Genomic DNA, 25,934 nt, shown 5'->3' with positions numbered 1-25,934 from the left:
CTAGCAAATTAGATTTCGGCTTGTTTGGATTTATTTTACGTTTTTTTTTCAAAATAAAAAGGACTGAAAAACTTAGGTTGTTCACATAAATAATTTAAATTGTACAAGTGGAATTGCAGGAATTACCAAACTATATCACAATTTAAGTAATTTTATATGTTTTTAAAATTCAAACAACATTGTAAGATACTAATACGTGATAACTACGTAATTCAAATCTTTTAAATTGTATAACAATCCAAATAACCTCCGTCAATCGTTCTCCTAGCAGTATCGTTTGTTGCACCCGACACGAATCATAAGTTATTTGTGCATAAAAATTAAATTTCGGTTGAAAAAAAAAAAAAAACAAAATCAGAAATGTCGACAACAAGCGTAACATGTGAAATGTCTGTCATGGGTTGGTAACAAGTGCAAATACCAAAAGCAGGACGTGTGTTGACTTGAGCACCAACATACATATAGTCAGAAGTCCGATAGAACCGTGCGACTCATTCGATTATGACATTACAACATTTATAAATAGCTATTGATTTGTTTTTTTTAAAAAAAAATTTATTACTAAATAATTATTGATTTTAATATACCTGTACATTAATTATCGATCTGACCATCCCTTTCATGAATAGGTCTTTTGTGAGACGGTCTCATAAATCTTTATCTGTAAGACGGGTAAACTTTACCGATATTCACAATAACAAACAATATTCTTAGCATAAAAAATAATATTTTTTCATGGATGACCCAAATAAGAGACATGTCTCATAAAATACAACTCGTAAGACCGTCTCATACAAGTTTTTGTCACTTTTCTTCATCATTTTCGTCATCCATGAAATAAAAACGGAGAGCAACCATAAATTTTAAACTTATGATTTAGATTCATTTTAAGTACGCTCATTTGTTAATTTATGTAAATATAATGATAAACTTCTTTTCAAATTCATTATTTAAATCTCTCTCCGTATCAAATATTTCTATATAAAAATCAAATCCTTATAGCTGAACGAACTGGAGTGAATTGCATTGACCCGCACAAATGTGTGTGAAACTTATTCACCAACGGCAACCATTTCTTAAAGTATTCATGCAACAAAGGATGGGGCTAAGAATAACGAACCATCTCAAAGTATATGAAGCATCGTAGAGTCGCTCTACAGATCGAACCTTAATAGCGACGCTATAGAATAGACAAATCCGGCTGAACAAGACCAATTTCTCAGGAACACAAAATAAACAACAAAATACTGCATTCCAGGAAACGTTTGAAGATAAATAAAAACAAGTTTCCTTTCTCAACACAACAAAATTGCTCTTATCCACACTTGTCCCCTCAGCTCGAAAACAAATCAAATCAAATCAAATCAAAATAAAAAGAGCGACAAAATCGACCACATGACAAAAATATTTGTACATCCCAGGGACAAAAAAATATCAATCACTATGAAGTGCAATTGGCATAATCATAGCTTCCTTGCAGGTCCTTAATGGCGTCGATAAATAACACTATGGTAGATTGCTGTAAGAGGACTAACGGGGCCATTCTCGCTGAAACTTATTTTAAACGCACAGCAGCGGCAATGAAACATGTAGATATTTCTTTCTCAAAAGAATGAGATTCCAGATAACTACACCTGTTACACTTGCGTCATGAAAACTCGTTATCACCTTGAATGATAAAATTTTGTTTTAAGATTCTACCATCCATGGAAAAACATTACTTATATGCATACCTTGTCATGTTCGTTATAGGCCAAATAAATGGTATTTACAGGAAAGAAGCCTGCATTTTTTTGGAAATCAAGGCACCAACGTAAGCTTGGTCTCTGTCCATGCAAATAATTTGACTGCGAAAAATTCATGTGCGAGCTAACTGGTACGAACCCTTAGATGAAGTAAAAATGGACAGCACAACTGGTTACAACATTGCAAAATTGACGGAACAAGGAGCTTAGAGCTTAGAGATGATCATATGGTTATCTGAACACCAAGCTGCCATTTTGTTGGAGTCTCAACTTTTCAATGAGTGACTGGTAGAAGGATTTCAACTCCTTAACATCGTTTTCCTGACAATATATACAAATTAAGAAACCGATGATGGGTCTAAAAATATAATTGCAGCAACCCATAGTTGTGATTTTACAGCCTCAATTAGTTAACAACCGAGAAATCAATTCTTAGCTGAATCACATTTGTATAAAGCATAACTATAACTATAGCAAAGGCACATTAGGTATCATAGAAGCATAGGCATAAGACAATCATATTTAAAAATATAAGAACTTCCAGATAATTCTATTACATATAATTCAATATGTATTGTACAAAATATAAACGAATAAAACAGCAGCTATTAGTCTAGAAGTAAAAATAAATTGCCATTTTTTGTATTTAAATTTGGATTTGCTATCCCTATATTCAAGGCTCCTTAAGCCTTAAAGTAAAGGGAAGGTTAGGCCACTTTATCAAAGGACTTGTTTCAGGATATAAACTCCGAGTGGCTAACATTTTAACTATGTGCAAACCCGGTGGGGTTTTAACTATGGTACAAAGAATTGAAAATTTATACCTGCAGCTTTTTGTAGTACTGCTCAGCCAAGTCTTGAGGGCAATGCACATTTGATAAACCTTTTGAAACAAAATGAACAATGAAATCGTTGCCAAATGTCTCATACATGACCTTTTGAGCCAACACAAGTTCTCCAAACAAGACCAGCTGCCAAAGAAATCCAAAAGAATAATTGGTGTCGGTGTGAAATTAGGTAGCCGAAAATGTTCATAGAAGCCAACATAAAATTAGTAAGATATTCAGTTAATCAACATACATTTTACCCACAAACAACTAAGCTGTTCAAGCATAGAGTAAGATTGCCAAAAAATAATAATTACAATATACTTTCGCACACAACTCTCACACTTGGATTCTAAATTCACCTTATGCCCAATAACATTATAAGATAACAGAACAGTCTAGATCTACTTGACATATCAATGAGCAAGCAAGGAACATTTCATGGATAAAATAGAATCAGACAAGATTCTAAATGGAAGCAAACGACAATAAAATGTAACATTTAGCAGTAAATGTAAAAAATCTAAAATAACTTAACCATTTCATAATTTTTAATCAATTCTACTAACCACCATTTGGAATGCCACTTGTCATCTGTTAACACCAAAAGTACATAATTAATCTATTATACAAGCCATTACAAAGATTTCAACTACAATAGATGCCATCGTGTCGAGACCACTTTTCCCAAGAGCTTACCTATTGGGAAAGATGATTTCAACATGCTACCGATGCCAAAAGGTCGCATGTTTAAAACCCATTGAATGCAATCATCGCTATTTTCCTAAGTTTGTCTTTAGTAACCATTGTTGCCTAATTGTTAGTTCAGGCGGATCAAGGTGTTTTAAATACTTTTCAAATGTGACACAACTGTCAAATATGGTAGCTGCATTTGGTTTTCATACACACGGGGAGCTCTATCCATCTCAGTTTATGCATCACATCTTCTCAAAGCATCCTTAAATAGAGACAGCAAATAAAAATAAAATAATTTCCTTGAGTGTTCTCTCGTGTGAGGTAGAGAAAATATATTTTCGGTCATACTCAGAGTTAAGATTTTGAGAGATTGAGTATTTGTTGTATGCACTTGTAATATTTCTTCCAATAAAGATTTGCAGTAGCTCCGTGGATGTAGTCTATATTGGATGAACAAATTAAATCTTTTTGTTCTTATTGATTATTTTATTCCACATTTTTGGTACTATATTATCATTGTGATCATTATCGCTTTGGCCTAACCAAGAACTGGTATCAGAATCTTGTTGTAAAATTCCTCAGAATTATGAGTATGCTATGTGATTGCAACTTTGTATGATATTTCAGATCTGAAAAAGATTTTTTAGATTTTTTGCTAAGGCCAAAGAAGCGATGACTGGAAATGATGAATCGGAACCGGAAGTTCTGGCGGTTACAGATTAGAAATTATATGTATAGCGAGAAGTTGCATCAATCTCTATCGGGAAAGAAGCCGAAAAAGATGGAGGATGATGATTGGGAGCTCCTTGACTGGCAGGTGTTAGGTGTAATACGATTGACCTTAATGAAGAACGTGGCACATAACGTGGCGGGGGCACAAACCACAGAAGAGATGATGTTCATTTTATCGGACTTCTACGAGCAAAGAACAAAGTACATCTCATAAAAAAATTATTCAACTTGAAAATGGGAAAATGTGTTTCGGTGGCTAAGCACGTTAATGAATTCAGCACGATTATTTCTCAGCTAACATCGGTTGAAATAATTTTCGATTATGAGATTCGTGCACTTATTCTTTTGGTGCTTTTACCAAATAATTGGGAACCGATGCGAGCATCAGTTGGCAAAAGAAAGCTACAATTCAATGATGTCATGATCAAATTCTTGTCGAAGAAGTTCGGATTAAAGTGAAGGGACATCATCAAGATCTGCTCTAAATCTCGAGAACAGAAGAAGAAGCAGGAGTGGCGAAAAAAGTTCTAACAGATGGCGCGATAGATCCAAGTCAAGAAATAGAAAAGACAAAAATACTTTTGAAAAGAATTTGAAGTGCTGGAGCAGTTGTGAAACTTGGACATTTGAAAAAGAATTGCAAATCAACAAAAAATAATGCAAATGTTGTTACTGAGGAAGTACATGATGCTATATTGATTCTCGGATTATGGACTCAGGAGCTTTGTTTCATACCACTAGTAATCGTGATATATTCGATAATTACATCGCTGGTGATTACGGAAAGGTTTTCCACAAAAGTTTTCATGGCTGGAAAGCCTTTAGAAATAGTTGATATGGATGATGTCCGGATGAAGATATCAAATGGATCTGTCTGGAAAATTAACAAAGCTAGGCATGTACCGAAATTTACACGTAATCTGATCTCAGTGGGACAGCTCGATGACGAAGGCCATAATGTGAGCTTTGGTGATGGTTTCTGAAAAGTGAGTAAAGGAGGCATGATTGTTGCTCGAGGACATAAAACTGGGAACTTTATATGACTTCCAGTTGCAGAGATACATTAACAGCGATGTATGCTAGAGCATAGTTGTTAAAAGCGCTTGTAGCGCTCGCTATAGCGTGTAGCGAGGCGTAACGTTGCCCCGTCGCTACAGGGGGCTACGCACAAGCCACTTGCGAATAGCGAGCGCTATCGTCGCTTTCCTCGCTATTTGGGCGTTGCAGTAGCGATGATATAGCGCGCTATGTTGAAGAAGGCTGTGGCCAGTTTTTTCAATTAATTTTCGGCCCATTTGATACTGCCAATTTTAGGCCCATGTTGCTCAATTATTTAGGCCCAAGTGGCTCAAATGTTTAGGCCCATTATGCACAAACCTACAGAGTTTCTACATCGCGTCTTCTTCTCTTCTCCACGCCTCCAAGCATCAACAACTCGCCCAAGAAATCTTGCCTTGCACCGCCGACCGCCGTACATCTGGCCGCCAACCGCCGACCGCCGGCCGCCGGACTTCTGGACACTGTTTTGCATCGCTGCACTTCGGTAATATTCTGCTCTTCTTTTTTTTTCCTTCTGATATTTTATTTTTTTGGACACCTTGTTGAGATGAACAATCTCTATAACATATTAATTCTATGTGCTTATAAGTTGATAATCCAGACTATATTGTCTATTAAAAGTTTACTCCCAGCTAGCAAATTATATATAAGAGCTTATTTATTTAATGGAATACATTTTTTCAATTTACGTCTGAAAAAATTTGAAGGTAAAGAGATGTATCAATAATCATTTGTATTATTAAATATATTGACCATCATTTGTATTACGTGGATCATAAAATTTGTACAAGCTTGCATGCAGCTAGCATAAAGATGTATTGACCATCATTTCAATTGTCATATATATCTCTTATTCTAAACTGGTTATGAAAGTTCCAAAAGCTTGCAGCTCTTTGATTCTATAATATTAGTTACTGGCTTACCGCCATTTGATTATTGGAATATTAGTTATTGCCTTTGTACTTACTGTAGCAAATGAATATTGATTCTATTTCTGAAATATTAGTTAATGTCATTTGCTTATTGGAATATTGGATTTCTGGAATATTAGCTACTAACCTACTGCTATTTGCTTATTGGATTTCCTCAATGTATAATCAATTTTATTTTTCTTAATTTCAGAGTTTATAAGATGGAAAATCTACAAGAAGAATTGAGAAAAAAAGATATTGGATGGAACTATGGGAGGATGGTTAATCCAGACAAGATTTCTGATGGAATATTATGCAACTTTTGCCAAAAAGTTACAAAAGGTGGGATAACAAGGCTCAAACAACATCTTGCGGGAGGATTTAAAAACACAAAACTTTGTCCAAAAGCCCCAGCATGTGTTAAGCAAGAAATGAAAGATCACTTCGAAGAAAAGTTAGCCCAAAAAACTGTCATGGATTCCATGATGTTTTTGATATAGAAGAGCAAGGAGATGATATTGATCCACATGTAGATCCATCCTCTCGTGGAAAGCGGTCGGCATCTACCTCGGGCAACTCGTCAATGTTAATGCCCAGAAAACCACGGTCATTGGGTCCTATAAATGCTTACTTTAAGCTAGACGCAAAGAATCAAGGTGGTAAAGCACCTCAATTTAATGAAGTTCAGAAAAAGTTGAGGTCTGATGCAGTTCAAAAATTTGCAAGGTGGATGTATGATGCGGGGATCGCATTCAATGCGGTCAAATATGACAGCTTCAAGCCAATGATCGAAGCTATTGGACAATATGGTCCTGGGATGAAACCACCTGGTTACCATGAGGTGAGAGAACCACTTTTAAAGGAGGAGATCAACCATACAAAGCTGATTTTGAAACAAAATGAAGAGGAGATGGCAAAGAATGGTTGTACTTTGATGGCTGATGGGTGGAGAGATAGAAAGGGTAGATCACTTATCAATTTCTTGGTGAATACCCCAAAAGGCAGCATGTTTATTGAATCAGTTGATGCATCTAGCTACTCTCACACGGGTGAGAAGATGTTTTGAGTTGCTTGACAAGTTTGTGCAAAAAGTTGGGGTGAATAATATTGTTCAAGTGGTCACCGACAGTGCATCAAATAATGTTTATGCGGGTTAGAAAATCTAATATACTAAGTTACGTCTTTTAACTTTCGTTGATTAGTTTCATTTTCATTAACTATCATTTTATTCTCTTGTTCTTTACAGGAAAGAAGTTGATGGATAAATATCCAAACTTGTATTGGGCCCCGTGTGCAGCACATTGTTTGGATTTAATGTTTGAGGACATATTCAAAATGCCAGATTTGAAGAGGGCACTTGAGCGGGCAATTAATGTTAACGGATATATTTACAACCGAACTATGTTGTTGAACATGATGAGAGAGTTCACCGGCCAAAGAGACCTTATCAGGCCAGCTAAAACTCGTTTTGCCACCGCTTTCTTGACTATGAGAAGCTTTCAGCAGCATAAGCAACATTTGAGAAAGATGTTTACTTCAGAAAATTGGAGTAAAAGCAAATTTGCGAAGGAACAGACTGGTAAGCAAGCACAGAAAATTATTTTGATGCCTTCGTTTTGGAATTCTATCATTTATGCTATGAAAGTTGGTGGCCCATTATTGGAGGTACTTCGGTTGGTGGATGGGGAAAAGAAGCCTGCCATGGGTTATATATACGAGGCAATGGATAGGGCTAAGGAGAAAATAGCAAAAGCCTTTGGTAATAACGAAGATAGGTACAAAGAGGTTTTTGAGATAATCGACAATAGGTGGCAGTTGCAACTCCATCAAGATTTGCATGCAGCGGGTTATTTCTTGAACCCTCAGTTCTTTTACTCAAATTCTGAGATAGAACAAGATGAAGAAGTAGTTACGGGGTTGTACAATGCAATCAGTAGGTTGACTTCTGATGCTGAGACGGAGAGAAAAATACATACAGAGTTGTTAAAATACAAACAAGCCGAAGGTCTTTTTGGGAAGGAAGTTGCAATCGAAATGAGAAAGGTTGTATCACCAGGTATGAAAATCAAGTTTTTCTTTATTTTTTTTGAAATAAATTAAATGAGAAATATTAATATAACTATTGTTATTGACTAGCTGCATGGTGGAACTCATATGGAGCTGGTGTCCCAAAGTTGCAAAAACTTGCCCAAAAGATACTCAGTCTCACTTGTAGCTCCTCTGGTTGCGAGCGCAATTGGAGTGTGTTTGAACATGTAAGTTTTTATAATATTAAAATTTTTATTTTCTATTACTGTGAAGTTTTAAGAATTTGTTCTCGTGCCACGTGCCTTGATAAACATATATAAATTAATGCAGCTTCATTCCAAGAAAAAGAATAGATTGGAGCAAAAACGCCTGAATGATTTGGTGTTCATCAAATACAACAGAGCTCTGAGGCGTAGATACGATAGTCGTGATACCATCGATCCTATCATATTGACTGAAGTGGATGATGGCAATGAATGGCTGCTAGGGAGACCGGAGGATGAAGAGCCTGACTTTGTTCATGATGGTGATGATTTGACTTGGCAAGATGTTGCAGATATTGTTGGAGTAGATGAAGCTCCTTATACATTGAGGAAATCCAAAGGGGCCTCGAAGGCGACCCCTACATCTACAGGAAGCTCGAAGGCGGCCACATCTAAGTCTAGAGGGAAAAGGCCAATAGAAACATCTTCCACACTTAATTTTATAGATGATGATGAATATGACTTTGATGAAGAAAGTGAAGAAGAGAATGACGCCGAACGTTATGCAATTTCAAATGAAGAAGATGGTCTCGATCTTGATGAAGAAGATGAAGATGAATTTTAAATTATATTTTTTCTAGTTTTAGAATTGAGGTTTTATATGTTTTGAACTTGTATATTTGTTATTTAACAATGAAACATTGAATTGATGTTAGTATATGCTATATATTATATATTTATATGCCTGTGGCGCTTCACTTTCAAATAGCCCTCGCTACGCGCTTCGCTATGCGCTATAGCCACGGGCAACCTCGGCGCTACAGGGCGCTACGCGCGATTGACAACTATGTGCTAGAGCTAACTCAAGCCTATGACATGTAAGCTTGGGCATATGAGTGAGAGGGGAATGAAGATGCTTGTATCAAACGTACCAGAATTAAAGATTGTTTAACACAAGCTTTATGAAAGTTGTATCTTTGTAAAGCAGAAAAATGTGAGTTTTTCAAAAAGTGATAGAAAACCGAAAGCAGCAAAGTTGGACTTGGTTCATACTGATGTATGAGTACCATCTTCTGTGACATATGACATCTCGAGACTCAATATATCATGTCACATTTATGGACAATTCGAGCCGGAAAGTTTGGGTTTAATTTCTGAAAATAAATCTGATGCTTATGAGACCTTTCAAAGAAGGAAAGTCATGGTTGAGAATGAGACCAACTTGAAGGTAAAGTGCTTACGATCTGATAATGGTGGTGAATACGAAGATGATGAGTTCAAGAAATATTGTGCACAGAACGGGATCAATATGGAGCAAACCATTCCTGATTCACCTCAACGGAATGGCGTAGCTGAAAGAATGAACAAGACCCTGAATGAACGTGCTAGGAGCATGAGATTGCACTTTGGATTACCGAAATCATTCTGGGTTGATGTTATTAACACTGGTTAAATGAAGAACATGATGGTAGCAAGCAGTACAAGGCAAGACTTGTTGTACAAGGTTTCCAACAAAAAGAAGGCATTGCCTACACTAAGATTTTCTTTTCAATGGTTGAGTTAAGCGCTATTAGGACTGTACTCGGATTAGTGGCAAAAGAAGATTTACATCTGAAGCTGTTAGATGTAAAGACAACATTTCTTCATGGTGAACTAGATGAAATTTATATGATGCAGTCATAGGGCTTTGAATTACGGGGAACAGAAAAAATGGTGTGCAAACTTCAGAAGAGCTTGTACGGTCTCAAACAAACTCCAAGACAGTGGTACAAGAAGTTTAATGGATTCATGAGTAATAATGGTTTCCTGAGGTGTCAGGCTGATCACTGTTGTTACGTGAAAAAGTCAGATGGTTCTTATATCATTCTACTACTATATGTAAATGATATGTTGATATCAGAAGCTTATCTGGAGACTGGAGGAGATTGATAAACTCAAGAAAGAGTTATCAAAAAAATTAGTTATGAAGGATTTGGGTGCTGCAAAGCAAATCTTGGGAATTAAGACCTTAACAGATAGTGTCAATGGAATCTTGAAGTTATCTCAAGAAGATTACGTGAATAAGGTGATTAGCAGATTTAACATAGACGAAGCTAAACCTATGAGTGCTCATTTGGCTAGTCATTTTAAACTAGTCAAAACACAATCACCATCGACGGAGCAGGAGCGGGCTTATATGAACAAAGTTCCTTATACTTCTGTTGTCGGAAGCCTCATGTATGCAATGGTATGCACAAGACCAGACATAGCACATGAAGTGGGAGTTGTGAGCAAGTTTATGAGCAATCCGGGAAAACAACACTGGAAAACAGTTAAATGGATTCTCAGGTACTTGAAAGGTACTGCTAGTTTATCTTTATACTTCATAAGGTCAAATTTGGGCTTACAAGGTTTTGTCGAAACCGATATGGGTGGTGACTTGGATGGAAGAAAAAGTAACACTCGGTACGTGTTCACATTAGGTGATACAGTAGTAAGCTGAGTGTCTAAATTGCAAAAGATAGTTTAGATTTCGACTACTGAAGCTGAGTACGTTGCAGTTACAGAGAATATCAAGGAGATGATATGGTTAATATCCTTTCTGGAAGAATTGGGTCAGAAGTTTGAAGGTAACACGTTACATTTTGACTACCAGAGTGCTATTTATTTAGCAAAAAATCTTGTTTTTCATGCCAGGACAAAACATATACAGGTTTGGTACCATTTCATCATGTTAGTACTGAAGATGGAGTCTTGATGTTTGAGAAGGTTCCTGGAAGTAAAAATCCAGCCCATATGCTCACAAAGACCATAACCATTGACAAACTGCAGTTGTGTTCAATTTCAGTTGGACTGCAAGTATAAATGAGGATATATGAGTTGCTTCATTAATGGTATGAAGACATAATTGAAATCAAGTCTTCAATTGGGAGGAATGTTAGATGAGGTGGACCAAGGTGTTTTGAATACTTTTCAAATGCGACACAATTGTCAAATATGGTTGGTGGTAGCTAGCAGCTGTATTTGATTTTCACATGCACGGGAACCTCTATAAATAGATCTCCCTCCATCTCAGTTGAAGCTTCCCATCTTCTCAAAGTATCCTTAAATAGAGAGAGCAAATAAAAAAATGGTTTTTCCTTGAGTGTTGTGTATTCTCTTGTGTGAATTAGAGAAAATATTTTCTCGATTATAATCGAAGATGGGATTGTGAGAGATTGAGTTTTGTATACACTTGTAATATTTCTTCTGATAAAGATTTGCAGCAGCTCCGTAGACGTAGCTTATACGAAAATCTTTATGTTTTTATTGATAATTTTATTCTGCATTTTGGTGTTATGTCATCATCGTGATCATCTTCGCTTCGGTGTAATTAGCCAACACTAATTCCCAATCAACTAGCACGTACATACAGTTATTAATTTGGACAATTATCTTCCAATATCTGGTTTACAGGGATCAATGTATCATCAAAACAGAGCACCACATATGTAATGATATGCTGAATCACTTATGATAGATATAGGCAAGGCAATTAAACAGGATAAAAAGTTGGTCAAAATAACAAATCAGATATGTTTTATGTAGCCGCATGGCAAAAGAAATTCCTCTAATTCAAAAATTCAAACTCAGTCCCATCCAATCAGAGATCACCATTAACATTCAAAATTAGTGTTCTAAATTCAAAGATTACCAATAAAAGAAAAACTTAGCATAAAACCATATCTTAATGCAATTTTATACTTTTTCAAAAAGATATCTAGTTTATGCAGGAAACACACAATAATGCAAGTTATTGCCATATAAAGTGCAAACAATTTATTATAAATATCAGCCATGAACTTACAGTATTTGCATCGCGAAACTCGAAGGATTTATCAAGCACACTCAGCAGGCAGCAATTTGTTGCAAAGGCCTCAATTATGAAACTCTGGAAACCAGGTACCTGAAAAGTAGTTTTTCCTTAGTACTCTGAAAAACCATCACTGCTGAAATGGTACCCTGACAGTAAGATACCTTCTGTTTGTCATAAGAACCAGTACACCAATCTTTGATTAGCCTGACAATTATCTGAACACATGCCTGTATCATGTGAAAATTTGAGATTTTACCACGTCTCCGACTTTCCAAATACCACATGATTTAGTAGCAAATCTCAAATCAAAAAATTCGTAAGATTTTGAGGATGTGAAAAATATAGCAAACACACCTTTTTTATCAGAATATCCTTATGATTACAGCATGTGTATAACAGCAACTGCATCATCAAATCCAAGTATCCTCTACTATTTGGAGAGAGAAAAACTGATGAAAGATCATGCATAGCAATCACATGCAGGAATGTAAAAAAGGTTCTCTGAAGATCTTGCAATTCACGGATTTCCTGAAAATCGAGTAATCATCAAGCTCGAGATACAAAAAAATAAAACTACAAAAGGCATGACTAGATAAGCATCTCAAATATCATAATCAGATAATCTACATATTATATTTCATGACGTATATCCGCACTAGTATCCCCAAAATTTCTTGGTTCTTACGGCTAAGTTCAGTTGAAAAGAGTCAATTTGTCAATTAAACAGCTGAAGGGAATACCCAAAAACTTCACATACCTCAGTACATCCACCACCAGATCCTGATAAAACATCAGTCCTGGGGAGAATATTGAATGCCCTGCCAGCAATAACAGGGTAAACTTCTTCCAATATGCCATGAACCCCGATATTAAATTTGCAGATGAGCTGATTAAGCAATACCAAAAAACCCACCAGTTCCCTTGGCTGCACATTGTCATTAGAAAATCAACCCTCAACTTTCTAATACAAACTACGGAAGAAAGAGTAGCTGATAAGTAGAAAACACTTGAAATTGCTATAGGGTATGTTCATGTTGTGACAATCACTAATAAATGAGAGTAACTATTGAAGTCCACCCACCCACTCCTAATCTCCACAAGTCAAGAGGCACCTGATAAATAGTATTAAGAAACTATCCTAATATACACAATATAAAACTACGCCTACATCTCCATACCCTAGTTGATAATATGTTAACATAATAAGTTAGGAATTAGAAAGCCTCGACCATAGGCATAATAACAGGACATATAGTGCAAGCAATGGCATACTCTTCCATCCTTACAAGGTATTTCAATAAACACTTATACAGATTACAAAGCATTATCAATAAAAAAAAAAAGAATCATAAGACACTTTCAACACCGATGATGTTTTGTCCAGAGTCAAAACAAAACAAGATTCGTCGGAGTGAAGAAAAAAGGGATAAAAAAGTTGTAGCCAGTAACAATATGAAGAGTAAAGACGCCCTCAATCTGCTTAATTGCTATATCAGTTCAATCACCAACAAATGATTAAAGTGTAAAATTAAATTGAACAAGAGTTAAGATAGATTTAAATGACAGTGTGACAAAAAAAGAAAGTCGTCTATATACCTCACTTTCTGGAAGCAACTGTTCCAGTGCCTTTGGAAGATAAGGGAATACAGAAACTCCTAGAGTGTCCACCATACGGTGAATGAAAGATGTAACCTGTAAAAGGGAGAGCTCCATTAGACGATATATTTTATTTAATTATTAAGAGAAAACCCTGAATTCTTACCTTACACCGCACAGGTTCAACTTTTGGGAAGACGACAAGTACTTGTAGAAGAATATCCAATGTCTGTGCAAAAAAAAAAGGTAAATTCTGTTTTTTTTTCCACAAAAAAAAAAGAAAAGAAAAGAAGAGCTTGTGAAAGTAATAAGAAAGACTAAGACAAAATATCAAGTACTATGAATATTTAACAAAGATGGTGAGCTCAAGTCAGATTCACCGTTTTATCCAAATTTCATATGAACCACTGGACAGAAACATTATCTAGCATTCTTTGTTTTGTGCAGAGGTATGTAATTGTTATCCATAAAAATAAGCTCAAAGAATCTAAAGAAGATGCACAAGTAATTTGTGGGGGAAGCATGGTATCTGGGCTGTGTGTGTGCAAGTGGATGAGGGGGGACCAAGTCTAATTGCTGATGATTCAAACTTGAATTGACTGCATCGAGTAACTAAATAGAATGATAAAAACAAAGGAGTAAACTGATGGTGACCAACAAGAATACTACTTAAAGAAACTTAATAATCCATAATTCGACAGAGTCAAGACTTGCACTAACCTGTTTGAACATGAGACCGACAGCCGGGCGACTTGCAGTAACGAGACGCTCACTAAATCCCTGAATCAGACAAAAGCCAAGTGTCTATGAATGCAAATGAACAATGGTAAAATGAAAACAAAAGAACAATAGGAAACTACCAGTATCAACACACTATTTACTTACTGTCCAATAAAAACAACTAATGACAATAAAACAAAATCCTTATCCATCTCATAATATTGCTCGGCTTCTTGTGTTTCACCAAATAAATGACAAGATTCTGAAATGACAAACATGGAAAGAAAAAATCCCAGCTAAAGCGCACAGTGTATGATTGTAAGCATGGAAGGACAAGATATACCTTGCTAATAGCATTAATTGCTATAATTATTTGCTGGATGCTTCCTACATATGAAAGAGATTCCTCGGATTTGGCATTGGAGAGGACGACGTCAACCTAAACAAGCACCCAGATTTTCAGCTTAGTCATTTTTATCCAAAACTTACAATGTGATTGCCGGTCTTACAGATGAGAGTAAATTCAACACCAAAATCATTTCTACACGAGGACAAGGGAAGCGAAGCTAGAGACAGTTTAAAAAACGTCAATACATGCAAAAAAAAAAAAAACTTGACCTGCTGACAAAGTGGAGTAAGCAGTGAAGAAAGATATTCCAATTGCTTCTCTGGAGATACATTTTCCATCCCAATCAACAAACCTATTGCCTGCAGAAATCAATAAGTACAGAAAAATTAACTCTTGGTTATGCAAATTATTGTTAAAACACAGATTCCAAAATTACCTCATAGATATGGCTTCCATCTTCAGCCCCTGAGGATGGCTTCGATGAATTGTTCAGTCTTGTAAATTGGGCCACGGTGTCCTGTAGACTCTGAAGTTTAATATGAATAAATTAGATAAACCAAAAAGATTAGCATACAATGGCAGTTGTATTCCAATTTTCAGTGACAAATATCCAAAAACTGCAGAAAAATTTATGAATTATTTATACCTGCAAGATTGTCTCAATGTAAGGTACAAGCTTTGCTTTAAGCAATTTCACACACCTCATGAAAAGATAGCTCGCTCTTCGACTCACATTGACATTTGGATGGTGTATACCTCTCTCATCGAGAAAGGCGCCCAATACCATCAGAATATATTGACTGTTCTCCTGCACAAACTTCATATATCTTGTTATCGTCTCCAAATACACCAGTGCAACAAGCCTATTAGAATGGCATGGAAATCTTGTCGATAAAAGCATCGGGACCAATTCTCCTAGTACACCATTGCCAGTTCTCAGTGCATCATCATTTAATGATTCTCCAAGTGCATAAAACAAAGAAAGAGCTGCTTCCACTTCTTCAGTGTTTCTATCCTCAGAGGATGAAACAGCTCGATCCAATGAGTTTCTGATAAACATATGGGTTACATCAGGTGCAACACGACCTATATTGCGAAGCAATACAAATATATCCTTCCGAAACTCCACCATCCTATCTTCTTCTTCCCTCCCAATCTTGTCCAATATGTTCAGATTATTACGATACATGGGATCAAACTGAATCAATGACCGGATCACTTCCAAGATCTTTCCCAGGTGAAGCAGCTGTGTCTCTGTCAATGTTGAATGGCTCTTCATTGTACCAACATAACATGAGAGAAACTGCACAATGCTGAAAGCCGAATCAACTTCACAATTCTGCATGACATGAAAAACTGAGGGTAAAACCCCATTCAGGAGATCCGACGAGAGCTCCTTGCCATCCTCGGTGGTCAAGTGTTTAAAACATTCTAAAACCTCAGAGGCATATCCCGTGAGCAAAGAAGCTAAACTGGACATGAACTCCAAGTCAGTATCATCTGCTACTAATCCAAAAACCCTTGATATTTGAAGGCTCTGAAGAAGGGCAAGCTTTGGTTTGGGATCCATCCTTTTTGAAACAACCGCAAGAACAACACCAGCAGCAGAAGCACGTAGCTGATCCGGCAATCCATCAACCAACATTAATTCAAACAATAATCGGGTAAATGTATCGTTTGCAATCAATCCAATATCAATCCACAAAACATACCCCCTCATTGAATCCAAAACACTTGCACACAACTCAGTGTCCATATTTTTATACATGGAAACAATATCATACCAGGCCCCTACAATCTGGGGCACGCATTGAGCCCTCATTGCGTCCTTGATCCTTCCCGACACCACCACCTCTTCACCACTGCGTGGATAGTCAAAACTTATTATTTCATCGTCCAGAGCAGTCAAAACGCGACAAAACATATCAATGACCACAGTTCCTTTACTTAAATTTGGCAAGAAATCAATAAAAACAGATGGCCAAATTAACGGGTACTCAAAGTAAATTAATGTCACGAAAACCTGAGCCAGCTTATTCTTTACAAAGGCCGGCCCGTCTAATACTCTCACATGATTATTACCATCGCCATTGACAGTCTCATAACATGCCATTGAAAACACAGATTTTCTAATGAAAGACTTCTCCTCAGGGCTCATGGATGAATATTTAATCTGAAGCACCTCATCGAGGCACTGCAAACACCAAAACTGAACTTGAACCAGCTTAGAGAAACACAGTTTCTCCATACATATGCTACAAATTGATGGGGTCTCCTTAATTTGCTGAATAAAGGCAATAGCTTGTGATTTTAGCACCGAATCAACCCCACCGGATTCATCAAAACATATCAAAATTGCCTTTTCCAGGTCATCCATCACAATCCCAAAACCCTAAACCCTACCAAAACGAAAAACAGAATTACTCCAAACACTCTCTTGGTTGCGCAATTCACCGAAATTGAACAATGGACAAAAAGAAGACAATCAATTCCCCGCTCCTTCACTAAAGTTTCATTCGAATGGAATCTGATCGAATACACAAAATCTCCGTAAAACCCAAATAGAAACAAACTGACAAAGCTGAGATTTGGCGAGCGCTACAACAGCATGCAGTAGAAATCGAAAAGCTTCAGTTTGTCCGACGATAACAAATTGGTGCTTAGGGTTTCTCAGCGTCAGGTCTCGTTGATGAATGCAAGTAAAATGTTGAGGTGTGTCCGTATATAAAGAGGGAGTCACATAGATCAATGGGTTTCATAACTGTGTGCATAAAAAGGAGGACAGGGGGTGGAGGCGCCTCAATAGCTCATATTTTTCATTCTTATCAATCCCCCACACACACACAAAAATTAGCAAGGATGTATACAAGAGATTGTTTTACCGCGATTAAATAAATAGATAATCGAGTACGAAGACCGTGAGGGTCAAATTGAATCTGAATTATAATCTACCCGAATACCTGATTAAATTAATATGTGTGTGTGATTTTTCGATTACGACGTTATTCTGATATGTTTTTGTTGAATGATATTAGTTGAGTGATATAAAAGAAATTATTAGTATATAATTGATGTTATTTTTGTTGGATAATGTTGTTATAATAAATTACTCTTAATATTTTGTTATTTTTTCTATAATATTTAATTTGTTAATTTTAATATATTTTTTTGCTTTTTTTCTCAATAATTTAGTAAATATTTTTAACTTACTCGAAATAATTCAAATTTGAGAAAATACATTGATATGTTGTAATTGAATATTTGGGTATGATATAATATTCAATCCTACAATAAGTATGTGGATGAAAGGAAATTGAATACCCGGTGAGGATGATGATGAATATAATAAATAGAGATTGGGTGAAAGATATGAAATCTTACTCAAACTCGACACATTGTCATATCTATAAATAATAGGCAAAAACTTGTGTAAGACGGTCTCACGGATCGTATTTGTGAGACGGATCTCTTATTTGGGTCATCCATGAAAAGTATTACTTTTTATGCTAAGAGTATTACTTTTTATTGTGAATATGAGTAGGGTTGACCCGTCTCACAAATTAAGATCCGTGAGACGGTCTAATATGAGACCCACTCTAAATAATATTGTCATCTTGAATAAAACAAAATATCTAGTTCGAGATAAAATAATAACAAAAAAATTTCATACCATGTCATGTAAAAAAATAAAGGCCCGACTAAATTATAGGTTACAAAAATTATATTGATTATTTTTATATTTATTATAAAATTAAACTATTTACAAATATGTATATATACATATTTATAAATAACATTCAAGTCAAGTCGGTCCAATCCAATTCCGATCTTTGAAGATTATCTGTTTTAAACTTGATGATCAAGATTTGGTATGATATTCTCCCCGTTTCGATTCAAACCAGCAATTAGCTCAAATTTAAGTATTAGGTTTCTACATATTTGTGTTATTGTATCGCTTATAATTGAATGTCTAGAATCTAGATTAATTTTTTTTAAAAAAAAATTGATAATAATTACATTTGTCACTTATCATATAGATATTCTATTGTTCCAAATTTATAATTACAAAAAATGCAGAAGTTGTAAGATCACATTTAGACGATGACAATACTTAGAAGAATTTTGGAAATAACATATTTGATGCAGAAGTTGTAAGATCACATTTAGACGAAGTTTATGGCTGAAGATAAAATGTGAAAAACTCAATGAACACAAGTTTATTCTCGATATATATTCTAGTAAGAATGTTATACGAATAATATAAGACATAATATTTTGCTGCTTATATTGATTCAGTCGGTGGAATCTGTACAACAAAAAGAGGAGTTTTTCCAAATAATTTGGAAGAAGATTTACCTAAGATTGCTGGAAGATATTTCTCTAAAAGGATTTTAATCTTATGTAAAAGGATTAAAATAACAGAAATCGTGATTGGAGGTGCTGGACAAAAACCTTGGTATAAAGTAAAAACACCTCCAATTTATTTTCATGATACATGAGCTGACATTCTGTTCAGAAATAATTTCCTACAAATGTTTATGTCCTACATGCAAGAAAATGAGACTAGACGCTTAGTGTTCACAACTCTTTGTGATCACAAAATCATAGTCCAGAGACTAAAAGAGGCATTTTACAGAAAATTGTCAATTCAGTTTTCCTGCAAGCGTGATGACGAAGAAAAACTTTTGAACCAAAAAAATGAATGATTCTAGCAGGTTTAGAGAAACAATACTCCAACTAAGAACGGATAAGAAGCTCCAATTACAAAAAAATTGAATGCCTCAAGATAGCTCTACAACAGAATGAGGTAGAGTTTGAATCAATGGTATGATTAGAAAATGTCAAGAGAAGGATAAAAAAAATTACAATGAAGATCCTTTTGCATGGTAGAATAAAAATCAACTCAAAGCTTGCCTTAAAATTAAGGAAGGTAAAGAATATGAATTTGTCTAATGCAAGCTATCTCGATGAACATAGTTAACCAAAGAGATATGCAAATTATAATCAAGGAACATCTGGACATTGTTTTGATCAAAGCATGAATTTCACCATATAGCAGCCCAGGATTTCTTGTAAAAAATCATGGTGAGATAAAAACAAAAAAACAAAATCAGACTAGTTATTAATTATCAATAAATTAATAAGATTCTGGAGTTTGATATGTATTTTATACATAGTAGAGAACATCTAATTAGTTGCATACGCAATGCAAATATATTCTCTAAATTTGATTGTAAATCTGGTTTTTTATCAGATTCAGATGCAGGAAGAAAGCAAGAAATTTGCATATTTCTCCACACCACATTGACACTATATCTGGGAAGTATTACCAATGGGATAGGCTAATTCATCTCAAATATTTCAAAGCAAAATGGATAATCTATTTAAATATTATTTCAAATTTATGTTTATCTATATTGACGATGTTTTAATTGCGTCTAAAAATATGAAGGAACATATCAACCATTTAGAGATTTTCTCTAAAGTTTGCAAGGAAGAAGGACTAGTTTATCTGAAAAGAAAGTAGTCATTGCCACAAGAAAGATTGAATTCCTCGGAATAGAAATCGATGAGTCTGAAATAATTTTGCAGGATTACGTAGTAGAAAAGGTGCAAAATTTTACAAACGAGCTAAAAGAAAATAAACAAACTCATGGTTTTCTAGGAGTTGTTAATTTTGCTGGGATATTTATTAAAAACCTAGCAAAACACAGGAAAATGTTCAGTCCATTACAAAAAAAATGTGAAATTTATATGGAAGAAAGAACAAACCCGTGGACTAAGCCAACTCAAGGAGATTTGTAAAAATCTTCCGAAAATGGTTATTCCCCAGGATGAAGATGATCTGGTATTATATACAGATGTCAGTGATCATTGGTGGATGACCTTTTTCACCAAGCTCACACCAGATGGAGAACAACCATGCAGATATTGCAGTGGACTTTTCTCAGATGCAGAAGTCATAAGATGGTATATCAACGAAAAATAGTTTTATGCAGTAAAAAAAGCTTTTGAAAAATGACCATTATTTTTACTTGCAAAAAAATTTACGTTAAAATTTGATAACACAAAGGTAAAAGTTTTCTTGAAGAATAGAATAGAATCTAAACTCGAGAAAGCCAGATTATTAAGATGGTAAGCATTATGTCAAACTATATTTTTTATATTGTGATTATTAAATCTCATGAAAATATTCTTGCAGATTTTTTAACAAGAGATCGACATCGGTGATATCAACGTCATCATAAAAATGCAGAGGCATTTGAGGGAACACCTTGAAATGTTCAAAACGGGTATAATAAGCTTGCCCTAAATGCAGAAGTTTCGGGTAGGCTACAACGGATCATTCTTGTTAAATACTATGAAGGAAAAACAACAAGTTTAGCAGAAGATTTATTTGAAATGAAAAGAAATCTTTTCTATAATAGCAAGCTGTCGGGGAGTAAAGAAACTCGTCGGAAATTCTGCAACATGACTCATGTAGGAAGATAGTCAAAACTGATTTTTCAAGAGTGTCAAATCAGAAAAAGCCAGAATTTGACAAGGGCTTCAGACTTATGTCAGAAAAAAAAACATCTTGCAGAGACAAGACCAAGTGGTGAAGAACCACAATCATGTTTTTTCCTCGGGGACACCAAAAGTTTAAGATTCTTTGACAAAAATAAACGGGCATATGACCACAGTCACTGTGGTGCCCGGTTTAGGAATTCATAATGATTCCCTTACTAAGTGCCACATTTACCTTCAATCTTTCTTTATTTAACTTCTATTTTTATTTTTACCATTATTATTATTAGAAAGATATTGTAGATAAAAATTTAAATATTTTTTACTATAATTTAAAGATTATCTACAAATATTTACATTCTTATTTCAAATATGTACAATTATTTTACAGCGGAAGTTTAACATTCATATGTACAGCGGAAGTTTAACATTCATTTATAAACAGATCATCCCAACTTTCAAATGCTCTTATTTCAGCTTCAGTTATTTTCTTCTTGTTCCAATTCGGGGGTTCCTGTGTCTGGAAATTACAATAGACGAAAAGAAACAGAGGGTTAAGTCTTTGAGGACTTAGTGAGTTTAAATTAGTATATGGCTTTTAAATAACACTTCATCATAATTATACATGAAATAATAGGCATATACAATTTAGATATTATGAATGATATGCAATGAAATAATAGATAAATGAAAATTCCATAAATTAACATTGGTGGCTCTAATTGAGAACTTTTTACGAGCCAGGTGAACCATTCTCCGGACCGAAATATTCGGTGCGCGTTGTTCAGATGAACCATATACCCGGGACTTTTGACCCGTTGTTCATTGGACTCATTTTCCGGACCGAAGCCACGTTGTCCATTAAGAAAATATATCAGTAATTGAAATGAACTGAGGATGATATTTGAGCATTAAATATATGCTATTGAAATTTCCAGGCCAAATGCCAAAGGCTTTAATAGAAAAATGAATAGTAATTTCCTCACCTGGTAACTTACAATTTAAGCTTGATTAATACTCCGAGTTCCTGGAGCAAGTCCTAAAAATATATTATGAATGATATTTATGTGTTAGAGTTTTTAAGTAACTAGCTGATCATTTCCAGATTATTTTTTGTTCAAAATTTAATCCGGTTGATTTTAATTAAATTTCAAAAATTCATATTAATTAGAAGGTATATCCAAACATTACGAAAGTTGGCCAAAAAGTCGGAAATAACCTCAGGAACGTTCGGCCGCCGGAAGATCGCCGTTCCGGCGGCGCGTGGCCACCGGCCCGTTTTTTTCAGCATGTGTAACTTTTTATGATCTAGAATTCTCTTATTGAAAGTTTTGTCAAATTCCTAACCGAACGATACCAGAATTAAATATCGTCGTATGGCTAACGGAGGTACTCCGACATTCCGGAAATCTTAGTTCCGGCAATATTTTGGGATGACGGGCGGTATGTACCTCATCTATGCAACAAGAGGTACAACTTTGTTATTCAAGCCGACCTCTAGTTTGGTGTGTAGCTATAAGAAAAATAAGCGTAAAGTACCTAGCCTGAATACAGGATACCGTTGCCGTTTTGCGGAATATCTTTGTTGGATTTCCTTGTTTTCGGTCGATCCTCTTACGTCACCTCCAGCACTATATTATTTTATGATATGAGGTGAATAGTTGGTGATTTATTGGGATTTTTCGGAAAGGGTATAGCTTTTCCTTCTATTTTTTTTCTTCCTTTTCTCCCTTTTCTTTTCTTCTCCCCTTTCCGTTTCTTTCCTTCTCGGCTGGTCTCTCTCTCTCGATTAATTACTTAACATATATGTGGAGTTTAATTATAATATTTTATTATATTTTGGGTATTTGATTTTGGAATGAGAACTTTATAGTGCTTGATGAATTTTTAAGTGTATTGTGATGTATTTTAATGTATTTCTAGATACTTTGGACAAATAAAATTTGTACCGAAAAATAATGTGATAAAATTTTAAAAGTGAAAATAATAAAATTTATACTAATAAAAATGCATTTATGCACCTTTGTTTTTAGGGTGTCACAATATCCCCTCCTTTTAAAAATCTGGTCCCCAGATTTAAGACTTATTGGAATAAATGAGGATATTGACATCTCATATCTTTCTCTGTTTCCCACGTTGCTTCTTCAATGTTGTGGTTTTTCCATAAGCCTTTTACCAACTGAATTGGTCGACCACGAAGTTCCTTTATTCTTTGGTCCAAAATCTTCACAGGTTGTTCTTCATATGTTAGATTTTTTTCCAGATCTATCTGTTGGTGGTCAATCAATTGGGCTGAGTCTACTTTGCATTTCCTTAATTGTGATACGTGGAATACGTTATGTATACCAGAGATATTTTCTGGTAAAGATAGACGATAAGCCACAGTGCTTATTCGTTCTATCACTTCAAAGGGTCCAACAAATCGAGGATGTAACTTTCCCTTCTTTCCAGTACGCTTGATCCCTTTTCTTGGTGATATTTTTAGTAATACGTAATCTCCGACTTCAAATTTCAAATCTTTCCGCCTCTTAACTGCATAACTCTTCTGTCATCTTTGAGCTGTTTGTATTTGTTGCCTGATAAGTTGTATTTTGTCTATAGCTTCTTGTATAATGTCAGGCCTGATTGCTCGTTCTTGTCCATTCTTTGTTCCTCTCCATTCATCCATATCCCAGTTAAGAAGAGAACGACATTTTCTTCCATATAATGCTTCATATGGCGCAATTTTTATTGAGGATTGATAACTATTGTTATATGAGAATTCAACTAGAGGCAAATGTTTTACCCAGTTTGCCCCAAAATCCAGCACACATGCGCGAAGCATGTCTTCCAATATTTGAATGGTTCGTTCAGACTGACCATCGGTTTGCGGATGTGCTGATGTGCTAAAATTTAATTTGGTACAAAGGCATTCTTGAAGCTTTTTTCATAATCTTGACGTAAACTTCGGATCTCTATCAGATACTATGGTAGTGGGAATACCATGTAACCATATAATTTCCTTTTGATAGAGTTCAACCAGTTTTTCTACCCCATATTTGTGACTTATGGGTATGAAATGTGCTGACTTGGTCAAGCGATCAACGATTACCCATATGCTATTAATACCTCCTGGGATCTGGGGTAATCCGATCACGAAGTCCATAATTATTTTATCCCATTTCCATTCTGGTATAGGAAGTGGTTGCAAAAGACCTGCTGGTCTTTGATGTTCAGCCTTTATCATTTGGCAAGATAGGCATTGTGAAATGAAATCTGCAATATCTCGTTTCATTCCTTTCCACCAGAAGTGTTTTTTAATCTCTTGGTACATCTTAGATCCTCGTGGATGAATGCTGATCCGAGAATGATGTGATTTTTCCATTATTTCTTTTTTCATTGAGCTAGGCACACAAATACGGTCATGATAACATAGTATTCCTTGTAAATTGGTGACGAAATTGGTATCAGTACGGAGTTTTGAAACTTCTTGGTCCAATTCTTGATTTTGCTTAATTCTGGTATGAAATTCAGGTTCAATTCTTAATCCGGCCAAGTTCCCACGAGAATGGATGTGTACCCATTCTTTTACTTCTTTCATTTCCAAACAAGACATGCTAACCTTTCTACTTAAAGCATCAACCACTACATTAGCTTTACCTGATTGATAAAGAATGGAACAATCGTAGTCTTCCAAAAATTCAATCCATCTTCTTTGTCTCATGTTCAGCTCTTTTTGAGTAAATAAATACTTCAGGCTTTTGTGGTATGTATAAATATCAAAAGTGGAACCGTACAAATAGTGTCCCCATTTTGCTAATGCAAACACTATTGCTCCTAATTCCAGATCATGAGTGCGATAATTTAACTCGTGATTCTTTAATTTTCTAGATGCATATGCAATAACTTTATCGGTTTGCATCAATACACATCCAAAGCCTTCTTTTGAGGCATCTGTGTAAACCGCAAATCCTTCTGTTCCTTCTGGTAAAGCTAATACAGGTGCACTGGTAAGCATTTCTTTTAATTTGCAAAAACTTTTCTCACACTCATCATTCCATAAGAAAGGGTTGTCTTTGCGAGTTAGCTGTGTCAGGGGAACAACAATTTTCGCAAAATCTTTAATGAATCTTCGGTAGTATCTTGCTAAGCCGAGAAAACTTCTAATTTCTGTGATGTTGATTGGTTGTTTCCAACGAGATATGACTTATATTTTTGCAGGATCTACTTCCAGTCCTTTCTTAGAGATAAAGTGGCCAAGAAATGACACTTTTTCTAGCCAAAATTCACACTTACTGAATTTGGCATACAATTGATGCTCTTTCAAAGTTTTGAGAATCAATCACAAATGTTGAGCATGTTCTTCATGACTTCTTGAAAATATCAAAATGTCGTCTATGAATATGACAACGAATTTGTCCAAGAATGGTTGAAATATTCGATGCATCATATCCATGAAAGCTGTAGGAGCATTGGTTAATCCAAATGGCATTACCACAAACTCATAGTGTCCATAACGGGTATTAAAAGTCGTTTTGGAGATGTCATCCTCCTTAATCCTCAATTGGTAATATCCTTGTCGCAAATCAAGTTTTGAATATACTTGAGATCCTTGTAAAACATCAAACAATTCTTCGATATGCGGGAGAGGATATTTGTTTTTGATGGTAACATTGTTAAGTTCTCGATAATCAATGCACATCCTTAGAGTTTCATCTTTCTTTTTGACAAACAATACAGGAGCACC

The 25,934-nt window shown here is 35.3% G+C and overlaps 2 protein-coding genes across 7 annotated transcripts; one reads left to right on the top strand and one right to left on the bottom strand.

The window, feature by feature from the left end:
- Positions 1–1,163: 1,163 nt before the first annotated feature.
- Positions 1,164–17,542, bottom strand: LOC140841194 (exportin-T). 5 transcript variants are annotated; one of them, XM_073208449.1, is made up of 15 exons: positions 15,348–17,542; positions 15,138–15,227; positions 14,971–15,060; positions 14,696–14,791; positions 14,353–14,412; positions 13,799–13,861; positions 13,633–13,728; positions 12,794–12,961; positions 12,391–12,564; positions 12,198–12,263; positions 12,028–12,126; positions 2,570–2,716; positions 1,885–2,066; positions 1,734–1,783; positions 1,164–1,642 (listed from the first exon to the last, which is right to left on the bottom strand). In XM_073208449.1, the coding sequence occupies exons 1-13, from the start codon at positions 17,076–17,078 to the stop codon at positions 1,977–1,979; spliced, it is 2,970 nt and encodes a 989-aa protein (XP_073064550.1). In that variant the 5' UTR covers positions 17,079–17,542; the 3' UTR covers positions 1,164–1,642; positions 1,734–1,783; positions 1,885–1,976. The 5 variants fall into 5 exon arrangements, with proteins under 5 accessions (XP_073064550.1, XP_073064551.1, XP_073064548.1 ...); XM_073208450.1 differs by having other exon boundaries at positions 1,164–1,634; XM_073208447.1 differs by having other exon boundaries at positions 1,734–2,066.
- Positions 5,489–9,045, top strand: LOC140841193 (uncharacterized). 2 transcript variants are annotated; one of them, XM_073208446.1, is made up of 5 exons: positions 5,489–5,543; positions 6,182–7,122; positions 7,217–8,026; positions 8,107–8,225; positions 8,329–9,045. In XM_073208446.1, the coding sequence occupies exons 2-5, from the start codon at positions 6,996–6,998 to the stop codon at positions 8,824–8,826; spliced, it is 1,554 nt and encodes a 517-aa protein (XP_073064547.1). In that variant the 5' UTR covers positions 5,489–5,543; positions 6,182–6,995; the 3' UTR covers positions 8,827–9,045. The 2 variants fall into 2 exon arrangements, with proteins under 2 accessions (XP_073064547.1, XP_073064545.1); XM_073208444.1 differs by lacking the exon at positions 5,489–5,543 and having other exon boundaries at positions 6,074–7,122.
- Positions 17,543–25,934: the final 8,392 nt, after the last annotated feature.

This window comes from Primulina eburnea, chromosome 9 (genome assembly GCF_022965805.1).
Source record: "Primulina eburnea isolate SZY01 chromosome 9, ASM2296580v1, whole genome shotgun sequence".
Taxonomy (NCBI): domain Eukaryota; kingdom Viridiplantae; phylum Streptophyta; class Magnoliopsida; order Lamiales; family Gesneriaceae; genus Primulina; species Primulina eburnea.
This window is presented reverse-complemented; position numbering and strand designations above follow the sequence as displayed.

Coding starts and splice junctions, on each gene's coding strand:
- LOC140841194 (XM_073208447.1), bottom strand. CDS start 17,078: ATGGATGACCTGGAAAAGGCAATTTTGATATGTTTTGATGAATCCGGT. Junction 13,862..14,352: donor TCGGTCTCATGTTCAAACAG/GTTAGTGCAAGT, acceptor TTTTTTGCACAG/ACATTGGATATTCTTCTACA. Junction 12,962..13,632: donor AGTTGCTTCCAGAAAGTGAG/GTATATAGACGA, acceptor GACAATGTGCAG/CCAAGGGAACTGGTGGGTTT.
- LOC140841193 (XM_073208446.1), top strand. CDS start 6,996: ATGCATCTAGCTACTCTCACACGGGTGAGAAGATGTTTTGAGTTGCTT. Junction 7,123..7,216: donor ATCAAATAATGTTTATGCGG/GTTAGAAAATCT, acceptor TGTTCTTTACAG/GAAAGAAGTTGATGGATAAA. Junction 8,027..8,106: donor GAGAAAGGTTGTATCACCAG/GTATGAAAATCA, acceptor GTTATTGACTAG/CTGCATGGTGGAACTCATAT.